The 14,638-nt window shown below is 51.8% G+C and overlaps 1 protein-coding gene across 9 annotated transcripts in view; it reads left to right on the top strand.

Moving 5' to 3' along the window:
• Positions 1-14,638, top strand: part of LOC143432904 (protein pangolin, isoforms A/H/I/S) — a 212,554-nt gene that overhangs the window by 173,969 nt on the left and 23,947 nt on the right. For 7 of the 9 annotated variants that reach the window (XR_013103080.1, XR_013103081.1, XM_076909880.1 and 4 more), the window contains exons 1-2: positions 8,941-11,102; positions 12,471-12,618. Coding sequence is in view for 7 of the 9 variants with exons in the window: in XM_076909880.1 (XP_076765995.1) it covers positions 9,042-11,102; positions 12,471-12,618 (2,209 nt within the window). In the remaining 2 variants the exon portion in view is untranslated. Of the gene's footprint in view, positions 1-8,940; positions 11,103-12,470; positions 12,619-14,638 lie in introns of those variants that run through there. The other 2 variants (XM_076909883.1, XM_076909884.1) reach the window with 1 other exon arrangement.

Below are 14,638 nucleotides of genomic sequence, written 5' to 3'. Positions count from 1 at the left end.
AAACTTTACAGTGGAACGTACATAGGTCAAATAACATTCTTATCTTTGATACTGTCTACGCTTGCCACTTTCGTCGCTTCTCTTAACGCTCGTGGAAAGTGGAGAATCGATGAGACGAGCTTGGCTCACCCCAACCATAAGGCGCCCGCGACGCAAATCTAAACAGAAACCGTAATCGAACTTTGGCGACGTGAGATTCGATTCCAGAACGTTGCAGTAGAACTCGCGTCCACCGAAATCGGACTAGCCGAGGACCAGGGAAATACCAGCACGTGCTGTCAGCCAGCCCGCCGGACGAGAGGCTATCGATCATTATCACGGCGCGAGAAGACCAGTGGCGCGTTGCAAACCTCTAGGATTACCAGGCTGGAGAGTAATCCAATCCAAAGCGGGAACGAGGAAACGTGTTGCAATCAGAATTCGCAAAGAATCGGCCCGGAGAATCGGTAATCGTGTAACGCGAGCACGCTGCTCCCAGACGCGCGAACATTCGATACCGGAAACGAGAATCCTCGAGATGTCTGTGCCATCCAGCGTCTCTCTGTCCCCTCTGCCTTCCTGTTGCTTGGACATTACTAATACTCCGTGGTATATTCGACAAAGGCGAGTGTACGTTCGAATATTCGATAAAATCAGAGAAACGGGGCTAAATGGAGACACGAGGGTAGTTTCAAGTGGAATATGTCAGAAATCGATGGCTGGAGAATGAAAGATATAAGAATAAGATACAAGATGATACATACATATATATCGTTGAGTAAATTCTAGAGCGTTTAGAAAATTTCGTAGAAAATGAATTCGTTTATACGACTCGTCGTCTGAGAGGGAGCGGGAAGGGTTAAATGCATATACAAGTAGGGAGGCGCGTGGGCGGGCGTACATGGATGGTCCGTGTGCAGCTGAATACGTCGGTAAATATGTGGGCCGTAACTAGGAAGCTGTGCACGCGAGAACCGTGTCCGGATAGTCGTCGACCTGAAAAAAGAGGAACTGAAGAAAAAGGAACGAAGAAAGAAGACGGAAAGGAAAAGGAAAAAATGTGAAACACCGATGCTGCGCCGGCCATATACGGCCATGCTCGGTTTAAATGCGCACGCTTAATTATTTCCCAAGATATACGGAGGACGGGGACATTCCTAGCGTTATTACTTCCCAGGATTTTAATATTACTCCCAGCTTCAAATCTCTTCCCTCTTTTCGAAGGAGTTTAATCAAATTTAAAGTGTGCAGTATTTTCGAAATTCTAGATCGCAGAAAACGATGTACCTCCAACAATCGTAAGCTTTTAAGAAATTGTCACTTAGAAATTCGCAATCATTCGCCTGCAACAACGACGACAGAATGAATTGTCACACGTTCGTAAATACGAGGCGAGTAACACGCAGAGGCCACAGGTGGACGTACGATTAATCCTTTCTGGGTAACTGGTTCCACGGTGAAACCAGAAATTTGTATCCCTTTCCCGATATTTTTTTTTTTTTTACCCCCCTCCCAGTCCTTCTCTCTTTATTTTTTGGTACCATCGGCGGAATTGATATTCGAAGAGGAAACGATGATGGCGCGCGAGCAAGCCCGCGTCACGGTGTTGTTTTTACAAAAATCCTCTGGAACGAGAAGCTTTTCGTTCCAGTTTGCGAATCACAGCGCGTGGGTAGAGGGTGGCTGACGGCACGGAGACACGGATTCGGACGATGAAACGCAGGAACGGGAACGAATTTCGAAGCGCTACACGTCCGTAATGATTTATTTTCATCCGAATTTACAGAGCGAAACTGCATTTTTCCCGAATTTATTAAAGGGCGGCCCGTTTAATTGGAAAAGCGAAGTGGGCGCGCGCACACGCACGCGAATTTACCGTTAAATAATTGTTGTGTTTTTCGACGCACCGCGGCCGGAACGAGGACGTAATTTCGCGGGCGTGAAAAAAATTCAATCTCGCCCAACATTCGGCCAACGCCATGGTTTTTCCAACGATAATCCCATCGTTTCGATGTTTCGTCCCTTTCTTCCCTCGCCGTTTAACCCTTCATCGCGCCGCGTTTCGACCAGCAACTCTCGCCGATATAATCGAACGTTTACATTTCCAACTATTATTTATTGCCTTTCCCTTGCGCAAAAATTGAGAAAGATCGCTCGACGAAGGGTTGAAATCACCCGTTAAAATTATAATCGCCAGGCTTCGTAGAGAAGACAACGAAAATTGTACACGCTCAGCGTGTCGCGAGCACAAAAGGGGAAATTGCAAGAACAATTATTTCAACCCCAAACAAAAAGACGCGCACGGACAGAAATAACACGGAGCGAGGAAACGAGAAAGATAGCAAAGCCTCGCGACAGAACGAAAGAGAGATCGATCCAAACGCAAGGGTTTGAATAAGGAATCCCGATGCGCGCTGTTCGCGCAAATAACCATCGAAGAATAAATACCCGAAAGCATATGGGGGTAAAAGACACACGCGCGTCTAGTAACTCGTCTAACAAACACGGAAGAGAACGAACGGTGGGGTGAGGGAGAAAGACTGATTACTGCACATGGTTTAAAGTGCAACGACAAGCAACGACGTCCGTCGGTTACGTTTCCCCGTTGAACGTGGTCGTTCGCCGCGAAACGGTCCTTCCACCCCTACCCAAAGACTTCTCCGCGCCCCCACCACGGCGTCTCTTTTCTCTATCCCTCTCCTTCACCATCAGAACCTAACCACCCCCGCGACGGTCTCGCCGCACGGCAGAGAAACCCTCTCCTCCGCAACCCTCGTGGCATGGCCCTGGTCGACCGAACGAACGAGGGAGAGAACCCTTCCTCTCCCTGGCAGCGGAGCGCCTACGCCTCCCGCGTTGCCTCGGCAACCTCAGCTTGGGGTTGGCCTCCGCCTCCTCCGTGCACCGCGGCTCCATTCACGGCGACCACCTCCCTCGTCCCTCGTCGTTCCTGCGGACCAGCTTCTCTCCTCGTGCACACACCACGTAACAGACACAGAGGACGGAGAAGAAGCGAGAGACAGAGAGACAGAGAGACACAACGTGTGGCGTGCGTGTATGCGCTAGAATATGAGGGTAGAAGGGTGCAAGAGGGAGAGAGAAAGGAGAACTCTTCCACCATCCTCCCGTAGTCGCGCTTCCTCGCTTCGCTACCCTTCCTCGACCGTACCCTGCACCCCCGCACTCTACCAGCTTCGACTGCGCTCGGTCCAACCCCCCTGCACGCCTCATTCTTCCCATCTCGCCCTTCTACTAGCCTCGTTTCAAGTCGGGGAAGAACCGAGGTGGAGAAGAACGTTCCCATCGTCGACGACGACGCGACTTGGCCCGCGATCGTGTGTGCAACGATGTGCCTAGTTGGAAAGACGCGGGCAGCGAGAGGAGAGGACGGTGAAACGGGGCGGTGGAGGACGTCGGCTCCTCCGGAAGCCAACCGGATTAACGTATCTCGAATAATTCATGCATACTCGCCGCGCGAGAGAACCGGCTACCATCTTCCACGGGCCAATTTCAGTCGCTCGCAACCCCTTGCGGGTGGTTCGTGCACGCGCGCGCGTGTCGAAGGGGTTCGCTGAATGTTCTCTATGGCGACCAGCGCCTCGAGAAGACGCGTACCTACTCTTCGATGGTATTATATTATCGTCCTTGTCCGTGGCGACGCGTTCGCGCTGTATTGAGAAAATATTATCGATCGAGAGTGAAAGGGAAAGAGAGAGAGAGAGAGAGAGAGAGAGGGAGAGAGAAAGAGAGAGAGAGATGTAAAGTACGCGCGCGCGCGCTCGTTCGTCCGCCCCTGCGGGGGCGGCCGTGAGAATTTCAGCGTGGTCGATCCTGGCTTCCCTCGGTGGGACGACGATGCGCAGTTCGGGGAAGTAAGCGAGAGCGCCGAGAGCCAGCCGGAAGCGAGGCGCGCAGGTAATCGGGGGGGTAGGAAAGTCGGAAGGGCAAATTGGGATTGTTAACTCGTGCGACGAATGCTGAGTGAGCCGGTGACGGAGGTGTTTGTACGGGGAACTGGAATATTTTGTGGACTCTCGCTGGAGTTTGGTATAAATTATTTACCGATGAAGCGGAAGTAGCTCGCGGTGTGCGTTCGAACTTGTACGTTTAATATCCACGGTTTTAAGTAGATTTTTTAACCCCTACATAACACGTTGAAACATCCTCTATGAAAGGATTTAAGTTTCCGTCCATAGCAGTATATCAGGGCAAAGATGATTCATTTTTATCATTCTCATTAATTTCTGAACGATCCTCGAGTCTTCTCGAGATAGCCGTACAACCCTCTCTTCCATTGCACCATAAATTTCTCCGTATACAGGGGACTCGAAAGCGCCGTTGGGCGCGTGTTTAAAACTCCTGCGGCGCGTCGCGTGTTGCACCTACGCTGGGTTAGTGCAGTCGAGCGAGTCGAATTTCCACGTGCGTGTCAACTGCAGAGGGAACAGGGTGGATGGGAGAGAAAGAGAGAAGGGCGCGGCGCGTGTTCCTCTCCGCGTCAGGCTGTGCGCAGCCCGAGGAACCGTGCAACCCTCTTAACGCCGGCGAGCAGTCTCTTACGATGTTACGACGACGGTGAAGGGTGGAACGCGGCTGCTCCTACGGACGCTTTTTCTATCTCGAATAGGGGTGAATCGAATTGACGCCGCGTAAGAGGCTGAACGACGGGCTCGGATTCGATCTTCCGGATGGAGGAGCCGCGAGCATCTCGCGACTTCCTTCCACGAAAGGGAAACATCAGGAGGGGGTTAAATCGGTGGTAAACTCTTATTCGGTTCGCGATGACGGCGCAGCGAGGAAAGGAGGAACCCTTATCGCTCCGAGGGTGTTGAGGATTTTCGTTTTATCGTTTGATAGCGTTGTCGCTTGGCAAAAACGCGTATCATTTTATTTGCCATTTAGCGAGTTGAATAACTAACCGAATGTTAACATTGTACAGAGGACAACACTCCATTATTCTTTCGCGATCTTACCTGCGCAGGTTTCCGTTTTAAATATTTCTCTCCTGCTAGCGGAACGTTATCGCCATCGCGAAAGACCGTGCCATTAATTTCGCTCCGTCGATACACGAGCGCCGGCCAGAATCGAGGGAGAGGAAAAAGGGCGTGCAGATACGCGATTATCGTCTTTAAAACACGGTCTCGGCTCGGGTCACCGCCGGTACACGGAAAAGCTCTCTATATCAGACCTATAGCAGCGCGGATTGACAGCGTTCCGGGACAGATAACCCAATTAAAACTTACGCGGCCGCCGCGCGTCGTGGTTTCTGTTTGAGAAGAAAACGCGTCGCACGCACACAGCGGGATACCGCTGACACCGCAGCTGCGACTGATCCGTTTTGTATAAATACGTATATACAGACTTGCTTGTATCGTTAGGCGCACTTTCCCCGGCTTAAAATCGTTGCACGAGAAACGGGTACGGCCAGTTTCCTTGCCGGGGTGTGGACACTCGCGCGCCACGGGGGCACTCTGGTATTTTTTCTCTCTCGGGTTTTTTTTCTCTCTCTCTCTCTCTCTCTCCCTCCCTCTCTCTCGAAACTTTTTGCTTTTAACGGCGAAACGCACGATTTCGCGCTCACGTAATCGTGAAGAATGGTTTCGATAGCGTTCAGCCGTGGATTTTTTCAGCAGCCCGGTATTTTTGCGCGCGTTAATGGGCGATTGGAATTTAGGTTCGTGCTCGAGGAATTTCTTCCATGGGATTTGTATTTTGATTGAAAAAGTTCCGCGAGCTTATAATTACGTTCAAGTTGTTGAATTTCGTTTATGAATGCTTTCTCTGTACGAAAAATTTCGGTGTCGCGAGATCAAGAACGAGTTCACTTCCGTTCTAACGGAAGAGTTCTCGTTTTAAAGAAACATATTAGATACGATAAAGATTCTTTTCGAAAGATTTTGAAACGCGGCAGTGACACACAATACCAGCTGCTAATGAATCAATCGCGCAGCGTTCAATCGAACGATTTCCGTGGGAGAGCCGTGGCGACTAATGCCGTACTACGCACGGTCCGGATCTACTGTGTCGAACAAAGCGGTTTCCAGCCGCGCTGCCTGAACTTTAAAGACCATCCATACGCCATTTCTTCGCTCCGATATACATAATAATCCCTCAGTCTTTTACCTTCCCACGCTATGTCTCTCTCTCTTTCACAAATATCATTCCTATTCAGCCATCCTACTCGCTACTTCTATTTTCCATTAATTGCTCAGCGTGCTTTGCTTAATCCTTCAAGTTCGCGCAGCTTTCTTAGGCGGACTGCGAAAATTCGTTAGCGAGGAGAAAACACGTAAAACGCATAGGTGCAACAACAACGACGTCTTAGACGGACAGAAATACCGGTAGGAGGAATTTTGATCGAACGCAGATACACGCTGGTACCTCGACCCGCTATGGCGTGCTGAGGCCAGGTGGCGTGTGGACGGGGCTTTAGATCGGATCGCGGCGGCATGCGTGGCTCGAATTCCGGACGTGGAGGAGACAACGCGTACCGGAAAGTAATCACGCATATATACCGAACCGGGTACAGGGGCTACAGAGGAGGAAGGCCGATCGATTAGCCTGTATCCGCGATACGTACGCCGCCGCCGCGCACCGCAACTACGTGACAAATATTATCGCGATCGACCGACCAGCTGCGTTTGATGTGGACGCGTTTATGAAATGCCGACACGCCGATAATCATGCGTGACCAGCGCCCAAGGCTAAATCCGATTTGCAATATTAAGCCGCTACCCGTGCGTCCACCGCCTGCCGGACGGACAGCAAAGGGTTGTCGGGGGTGGAGGTGCGCGCGGCAATTTTTTCGGTCCCCGGCTAATTAGCCAGGACGATCGAGGGCCGCGACGATGGCGAGGACGACGTGTGGTCGAGATCCTCGATAACCTCGGCTTCCAGCGGGGGCCTTGATTTTTAGGGGCTGCGACGGAAGGGTTGCTGTTAATGGGCGAAGGTGATGCGAGACTGCTGGGAGGTTCGCGAGGGACTCTCGCAGGAAGTAGCTGATGAATAAGTTATAATTCTGGGGTAAATGGTTCGTAGCGAGTTGTGTATAAAAAGGATTTAATTTTTTGTTGCGAGAGATGGACTAATTGAACGATCAATTTTTATTGGTTACGCTCATGCACGCATAATTTCCACCTTCTCTCTACTTTTTCTATGTATAACTTTAATTTGATCTACATAATTTAATGATAATCGTTTGCTCGATGGCTGTATATGCTTACTTTATAGTTGTTTGTTCGATAGAGTAAAGGTGTTTAACTTCGAGGACGCACACTGAAAGGGTTAACGATCAGTTTACACGTAACGCTGTTCGGATAATAGTTTTACCAGAGCTGAATAGAAATTTGTTTCTATTCCCAACGAAAAAAATGTACGTCACGATTGAAGAATAGTTTGACTAAAATTTCAAACCGTGTTGGTCGGCAAAAATTGAATTCGAACGTAGACACTCGAGGCTAATGGAGCTCCAGAGAACGCCATCGAGCTCCGAACCAACACTCGACGCGTCGTTATCGGCGTCGATTTCAATTAATCGTTTCGCCAAAGTGAATAGATAGCGACGCGAGTAGATAGATCACTTTTATTTTGACCTATAACCCATAATCGGAAACTGTAACGTTTCAATATGACCCGATCGTTTTCTATTTGCCCATCGACTGGATAAGGATTCTTCCCTTTCCACGTGCAGTCTCCCAAGTATGATTTAAATTTTTATTTAAAAATTCTAAACAAAAAGACACTCAACAAAGTACAACGAATGGAATATGGAACAGTAATGAAACAAAGAATACTCGAGCCCCAGTTTGTATCGCCATCGAGCGCTACGCTCTGGCTAATGTCTGATCATTTGCGTCTTATTCCCCTAGAACGGAACATTGGAGGAGTATACGCGTCTCGTATGGCGTGGAGCGCTGATCTTTCGCTCCAGTTACGAAAAAAAGAGCCTCGCGAGAGGAGTCTGCCTCTTTCCCGTGCAAATTGGAGCACCGATAAACGCGGCTCGCTCGATCAACCCTCTTTCCAGGGGGAACGTCTATTCCGGTAACTGCGTTCCACGACACGAAGACGGGTACGCTTACCTCTCGTGCACGCGTACGCGATCCTGGAGAGCGTTTATACAGTGTTCAACCGTGCTCTTTCCTCGATAACGAATACTGTTTACTGGTTTCTCGCAGTTTACGATCTCTTTACAATTGATATTGCCGTGGATACCTTCTCTTTTCAGTTAGATTTTTCATTTAACACAAATAAAAAACACCCCTTACCACACAAAGCTGCAGCAAAGTTACATCAACCCAGCTTTGTCATCGAGACCAAAGAATGATCTTCATCGACAGGAGAAACTTCACAGAAGACTACAAAATGGGTCATCGATTGCCATTCATCGCGAATCACGCCGACATCACGCGACACTCCTTCTCAGTTCATCGACAAAATCTTCAACCTCTCTCGATCTTGCATCCTCCGCCCCCTCTGACCCAAAACACGCACGCAGTTAAGCTGTCTATCGTAGCCAGCTCCTTCCTGTGCCACCTCTGAACTTCTCAGTGACTGTACATCCGCCGTTAGATAACGTCTCCGTCCCGCTCACGCTCGCGAGTGCTCCCTCTTCCCCAACCCCATCGTCCTCCATCTCCACCCCCGCCTCCTGCTCTGTTCCTCCTGGCGGCGACGGTACCCGTACTTCTCCTTCTATCCTCCCATCGTTCTCCGTCTCTCTGGCACGGTTCCCGTGGCGCGCGCTCGTTCGTGTTCCCGTTCTCTCGCTCTAACCGCCTCCCCCGCGCTGGCCCCCTGCCCCACCGCCCCCGTAGCATGCCAACCAACGAGCCGGGGCCGCTTTCGCTTTGTGCGCGCCGGGGCGGCGGTACATCAAAGCCTTCTAGTTCCCGCTCCGGCCTTTGACGGCTGCGTCGCGGCCGCTCGCTCAGTCATCGCTCGGTAGGCGAAGCCGGCACGCCGTGGATGAACGGTCGCGCGCGCGCGAACCCTAGCCGGATCCGTCGCGAACACGCAGGACACGCGCTGCCCAGGTGAATTCCGCCCCGCCGTCGACGATGTCGCCCCGTAGCACCAAGTGCACGCGCCTGAACGCGAGGACGACCGCGAAAACGAGGCTGGTACGCGGCTCCAATCATCAGCAGCATCAACGCGAGCAGCAAGGCGGCGGACAGAGCGGCGAAGAGGCTGGAGGAGAGGCTACGGACGTGCAGGAGGAGGAGAGGATCGCCAGGGACGAGGACGTATCGGTCAGCAAAAGCAGCAGCAGCACCACGACGACGACGACGACCAGAACGAGTAAGTCTGCGGTGGCAGCGTGCGAGGGTCGATCGCCGTGGACGGCGCGCATGCGCCAACCCCTGGAGAGCGGCCTCGAGCCCCGTGAAAACGGCACCCTGGTGCAACGATGGCCGACCAGCAGGCCACGCCGCCGCGATCGGATATCCGCAGCCGAGAATCGACTGGACGAGCCCAATCATGGGGATCACGCCACTGTGTCCTCGTTCACGTCGTTGTCCTCGCCGGCACTCTCCTCCACCACGGACGCGTCCTCCAGAAGGTCAACCTCGCCGCCATCGAGCGTCTCGTCCCCGGCGCATTCGACCTCGTCGACGTCGACCAGTGCGAACGTACGCGACGCCAACGTTAGGAGGCAGGATGATCGGGTCGAGGAGAAGAAGAATACGGACGCGAGGAAGTATACCAGTGACCAGGATCGAATCAGAAAGCGGAAACAGGAGAGACAGTGTTCCGTGAGAGCACGCGGTGTCAGGGACGTGATCACGGAGAAATCGTCGACCATCACCGCCTCGACGTCCACCAGTGTCCCTACGTCCACCGTCGTATCGTCCGCCTCGCCGTTCTCCTCGTCCTCCGTCTCGACGAGCTCCGACAAGGTGCACGAACAGTCGACCCAGGCGAACCTCCGCGGCTGCCCGGCGGTCCCCCATTCCTCCGTTATCGAGAGCCTGAGGAACGCTCTGGAGAGCTACGACCGCAGCAGAATCTACCTCGCACATGTGTCCTTCCTGGATTGGCGGGACCTGCCCGGACGGCGCCGCGCCACCGCCGCCACAGCTGGCGACGCGGAGAGGGTGTGGGTGGTGGGGGCGGCTGATCACGAGGGCCACCATAGGACACGGTTGTTGGTAACCGGTCGCCATTGGCGGCCACGTTGCCTGAGACGGGTGAACATGCTTAGCCAGCCTGTGATCTACGCTGGCGGTGGCAGGGGTTCTCTAACCGTCGACCTGTTCCTCTGGTGGTTCCACCGAGAGTTCGCGGTCACCGCGATGGCGATGCATCCCGACGGGGCTGTGCTGGTCGCTGAGAGCGCGGATTACTTGCCACCGGAAGCTGACTGCGTCGCTGCTGACGGATTAGTCAGGTTGTTCGTGGTGCCGAAAGATTGCCTCGAGACTAGGATCGTAATCAGAGAGCTGAGAGTCAGACTGGCGACGGGGGTTCTTACGAGAGCCTGTTACGGGGTCTATCACAAGACCTCGAATCCTAGCGCAGAAACGGATCCACTGCATACGTTTCTTAGACGGTTCACCCTGAAGGAAGCGTTCGCTGACCTGCATCGAGCCTGGCTGAGCGTCAGGTCGGAAACGTTCGCCAGAAGCTGGATCCTGCCGCGCGACCGCGAGGACGCGTCTATCGGTTGCTCGAACGGTATCGTCGGCCCTACGTTGTCCTCTCGCGTGTTCCGCGTCGCGTCAGCTGATCAAGAGGAGGATAGGATGTTGCTGATCGAGTTGCAAAACGTGGCCAGGGAAGTGGGTCTGGAGGTCAGCGACGAGGAGCTGAGCAAGTGGATCCTCGAGGAGGAGAACGAGCCGGCGTCGCGTTGCGTAGTCAGGAAGAAGGAGCTCGAGGAGGATCGTTGCCGCGTGAAGATCGAGGCGGAAGAGAAGTGGGCCGATTACGAGGGCGGGAAGCAAGAAGGGACGGACGGCGAGGAGGAGGACGAGGATGACGAGGAGGAGGAAGACGAGCCGACCGCGGAAGAGACTGTCGGTCTGCTGTCGAGGGTGCTGACTTGGATGGAAAGGGAGCCTCTCGATCCAGGACTGTTACTCGCCGTCAGATCGATGCGCGATACAGCCGCACTCATGGTAAGCACCGACTGATAAGAGACAACCACTCGTGGGTATCGATCGCGTCGTCGGTGCACAAGGGGTGAGGAGAGGGCTTTTGCGACCTTGCGAGCCTTCGCAGCGGCCAGATTGAACTAATTCTGTAGAAAAAGAGAGACGAGTCGGTTAGGAAGAGGAGAGAGCGCACAGAGGGGTTGAAAGGGGACGAAAAAGGGGAGACGCGACGAGTCGCGCGCGTAGAGGACGCTGAAGGGGCCACTTGAATTCGGCGATACGTCGCCGTGACGGCGAATGGAAAAGCCGAACGGAGAGAACGGCGAAACCCTCGAACGTTCGAGGAGAAGCGCGCCGTCTTTGCAAATTAATGCTTCGAGCTCGTCCTCGATAAGCGCGCTCCACCCCCGTTTCGAGGGTTTATTGAATTGTATATTATATTTCCTACTCGACCAGAGGAGAGGAGGGCTTTTTAGGAGACCCATCCTCGGTCCCTCTGCCCACCCCTTCCTGCTGGATCGTCGTCCATGGGACACGGCTACGGCGAGAGGACACGATGCTAATGTCTACGTTAAATAAGGGGGAGAGGAAATGGTACTCGACGGGGCCCCGATCAAAGAATCGGATACTAGCTTTGTTCGATCGTTAAACCGGGTTGTTGGCGGTAGGGACATTAGGGTAGATGGATGAAGGTCTCGATACAATAAGAAGGCTGTTTGATCGAGGATAACTATGTAGTTGACACTTGATAAATCGGGCTATTCTTTGGAATACGGCCAATTGTTGGAGTTAATTGTTTCGCAGTTTCTTATTTGATGCAGAGATCGACCATTAAATTTACCTGTCCCAAGACCTGTGAAGGGTTCTTTTCAATTATCAAGAATCCTATAGAAACGTGTAAAACATTTTTCACACCTGCGTACCGCATGATTGTCTTTGAAGTACGTGTATCTTGAAGGTTCGAAATTCAATTAGCAGTGGACGCTGGAACGCTTGAAAAGCGACACGCCATCGATCAAACGACGGGGCGGAGGTAAAGAAATCAATTTATATCGTCTCACGCAAACACCTGTCGATGCTTCCGGGGCATCAATTAATTAATTGATACCCCCGGGCGGACTACTAATTACCAGGCTGCATTAACGGAGCATTAATCAACACGGCATTAATTAATTACTCGATAACGATAATGCAACGTTGACACGCAAAGCTACACACTATATACAGTTTCGTAAATGATTATGCGCGTGCGCCTGTACATATGTACATATCTATACCCATGTCTAAATGCATACGTGGTACATATATACGTATATAAATAAGTTGTACTTGTTTCGTATTCACGACGATACGTTCGTGCTAACCGTATCTTTCTCCCTGTTTGATTTATAGGCGAGCAAGATGGGCCTGGCGGGGACGCACCCGAGCGGGATGCCCTTCTTCTGCCCCAACGGGGACCACCTGACTCAACCACCGCCTGCTCATATGGGAATTCCACCGTACGGGACGCTGGATGCCGGTAAAGCAGCCGCGGCGGCAGGTGAGTACCAAGTATCTCCTTTAACCGGATCATCGAGCGGATTGAACAGGACTATTAACTCTTTCCTTGGTCCTTCGATGGCCACGAAATGTACAGTGCACCCGATCGTTCTCCATTTTGTGTGAAAAATAGGAAATGCAATCGATCGGACGTTTAAATGCCAATTCGTAAGAGCATCGACATGAAATCGAGACCGAAACGCACCCCTCCGTGTTCTTCTTAATTAAGAAAGTTAGCCTTGAACTGGGTTCAAGTTTCCACAAAACATACACGACGATCGTTTCACCCTCCAGTATCGGTTGAATCAATAATTCTTTCACGAAGTTAAACCGCTAGTGTCGGTGCAAATATTGACAACCCTCTCAAATTGTAATTGATGGAATACTTCTCGTCCCTGTATTAGAGCAACACGGTCTAGCGTATCGTTTCGTTGTATCGATCCGCGCAAATATCAACATCGTCATCCCTGTCATATGCGAACAATATAAACAGGTTTTATCTGCGGCTAGTCCCCATTTAATCGAATCATTTACGTCTCGCTTCTCGAATACAAAACTTCGATCCCTCCCGGACTTCAGAAGCGAGTTAGGTGGGGTGTCCATTAATTCCAGAATAAAATTATCGCGAATTACTCCCAGTAATAAAATTTATCAAATCATTTCCGAATTCAAAATTCAGATTTCATCCCCCCGTTCTCGAGGAATATTCAACGCCCTTCCAGTTTCACTTCTGAGTCGAATAAAAACTAAATACGAGTACTTAAAAATTCCATGCACCAACACTAGTCTCGTAAAACAAGCAACCGAGCACCCTCCGCAAACTTCGTCAAGAACAAAATGCCTCGGCGTTTCCAGAATCGCCCCGAGAATCTTCTCCTCGAGGGTCCGCCCCCGGAAGCTACGGTTAGCGGACTGCGCAATGTCCTTTGGCTCTCGAGGCAAATTAAAACCCGCCGCCGTCTGCGTCTACGCGGCCCGTTGTTGGTAGTCGTGCAAACATTGATATTCCTACGGGGCCCTAATTGAAGGAATATTTCTTATCGAGTCAAGGGTCGAACCGGTAGGGCGAGTACGGGGTGGGAAGCGCGAGAGAGGCGGAGGAGGAGAGGCGTCCCCAGAGGGGTGACAAAGAGGGAACGAGAAGAACGGATGGAGACAGAACGGAAGTGGTGGTGGGATAAGAGAGAGAAGAGAGGCTCGCGAACTGGCGTCAAGTAGGAGAATAAGAGGAGGACTCACCATTAGGCTAATCAGCCAGGCATGCAGCCTCCCTCTGGCGCCGGGTCAAGGGGGTTTCAACCCGCCTCTCTATTTCTACAGCTTCTCTCCTTCCTACCCTCGATGCAACCCGCCCCCGAGACCGCCTCCCCTGCCTTTAGGGAACCCCTAGCTATCAACTCGCCAGCCAGTGTGGATTAACAGTCGATGACCGCGCATCGGCTGAGTCCCACCTGCCGGTTGTGTTGTTCTACCCTTCTACTGTGGTGTACACGACACCAACGAAACCCGAAAACCAGCCTAGCTTCACCTAGCCCGGCTCGAAATTGTACAAAGTTGGGAACTTAAAGAAACGATAACCAAGACCATGTATCGAGTTCGAGGTACGCTACGTTTGCGACACACTTTGTTCATACGATGTTGGATTAGGGGTGGATTTCTAACTTCGTGCTACACTGCACAGTGTTGAGTTTTGCACGCAGATAAGACAGTGGCGGAAGATTGAAATTTTTTTGAGAAGCGTGCTCTAGACGAGGTCGAGTAGAATAGGGTTCGCTTTTGAAGCACCGCGTGGTTTCGCATTAATTCAGGGAGAAGCTCTCGCTTAACCCTCGAAGTTGATATTTTTTTAGCTTAGCTCTACACGTTTCGCAAAGTATATCGTTGCTGCCAGAATTTTTCATCGCTTTACGGTTGTCAGCCCCCAAAGTTCGGCTAAGAACATCCCCGCCTGATCGACAACTCTAATTACGCTGCATTACCCTGACAATACCTTCTGCGAGCTCTTCTCAGACGAATAAAGT

Source organism: Xylocopa sonorina, chromosome 2 (assembly GCF_050948175.1).
Source record: "Xylocopa sonorina isolate GNS202 chromosome 2, iyXylSono1_principal, whole genome shotgun sequence".
Classification (NCBI taxonomy): domain Eukaryota; kingdom Metazoa; phylum Arthropoda; class Insecta; order Hymenoptera; family Apidae; genus Xylocopa; species Xylocopa sonorina.
The sequence above is the reverse complement of the archived record's forward strand: the minus strand, read 5'-3'. Positions and strand labels throughout refer to the sequence as shown.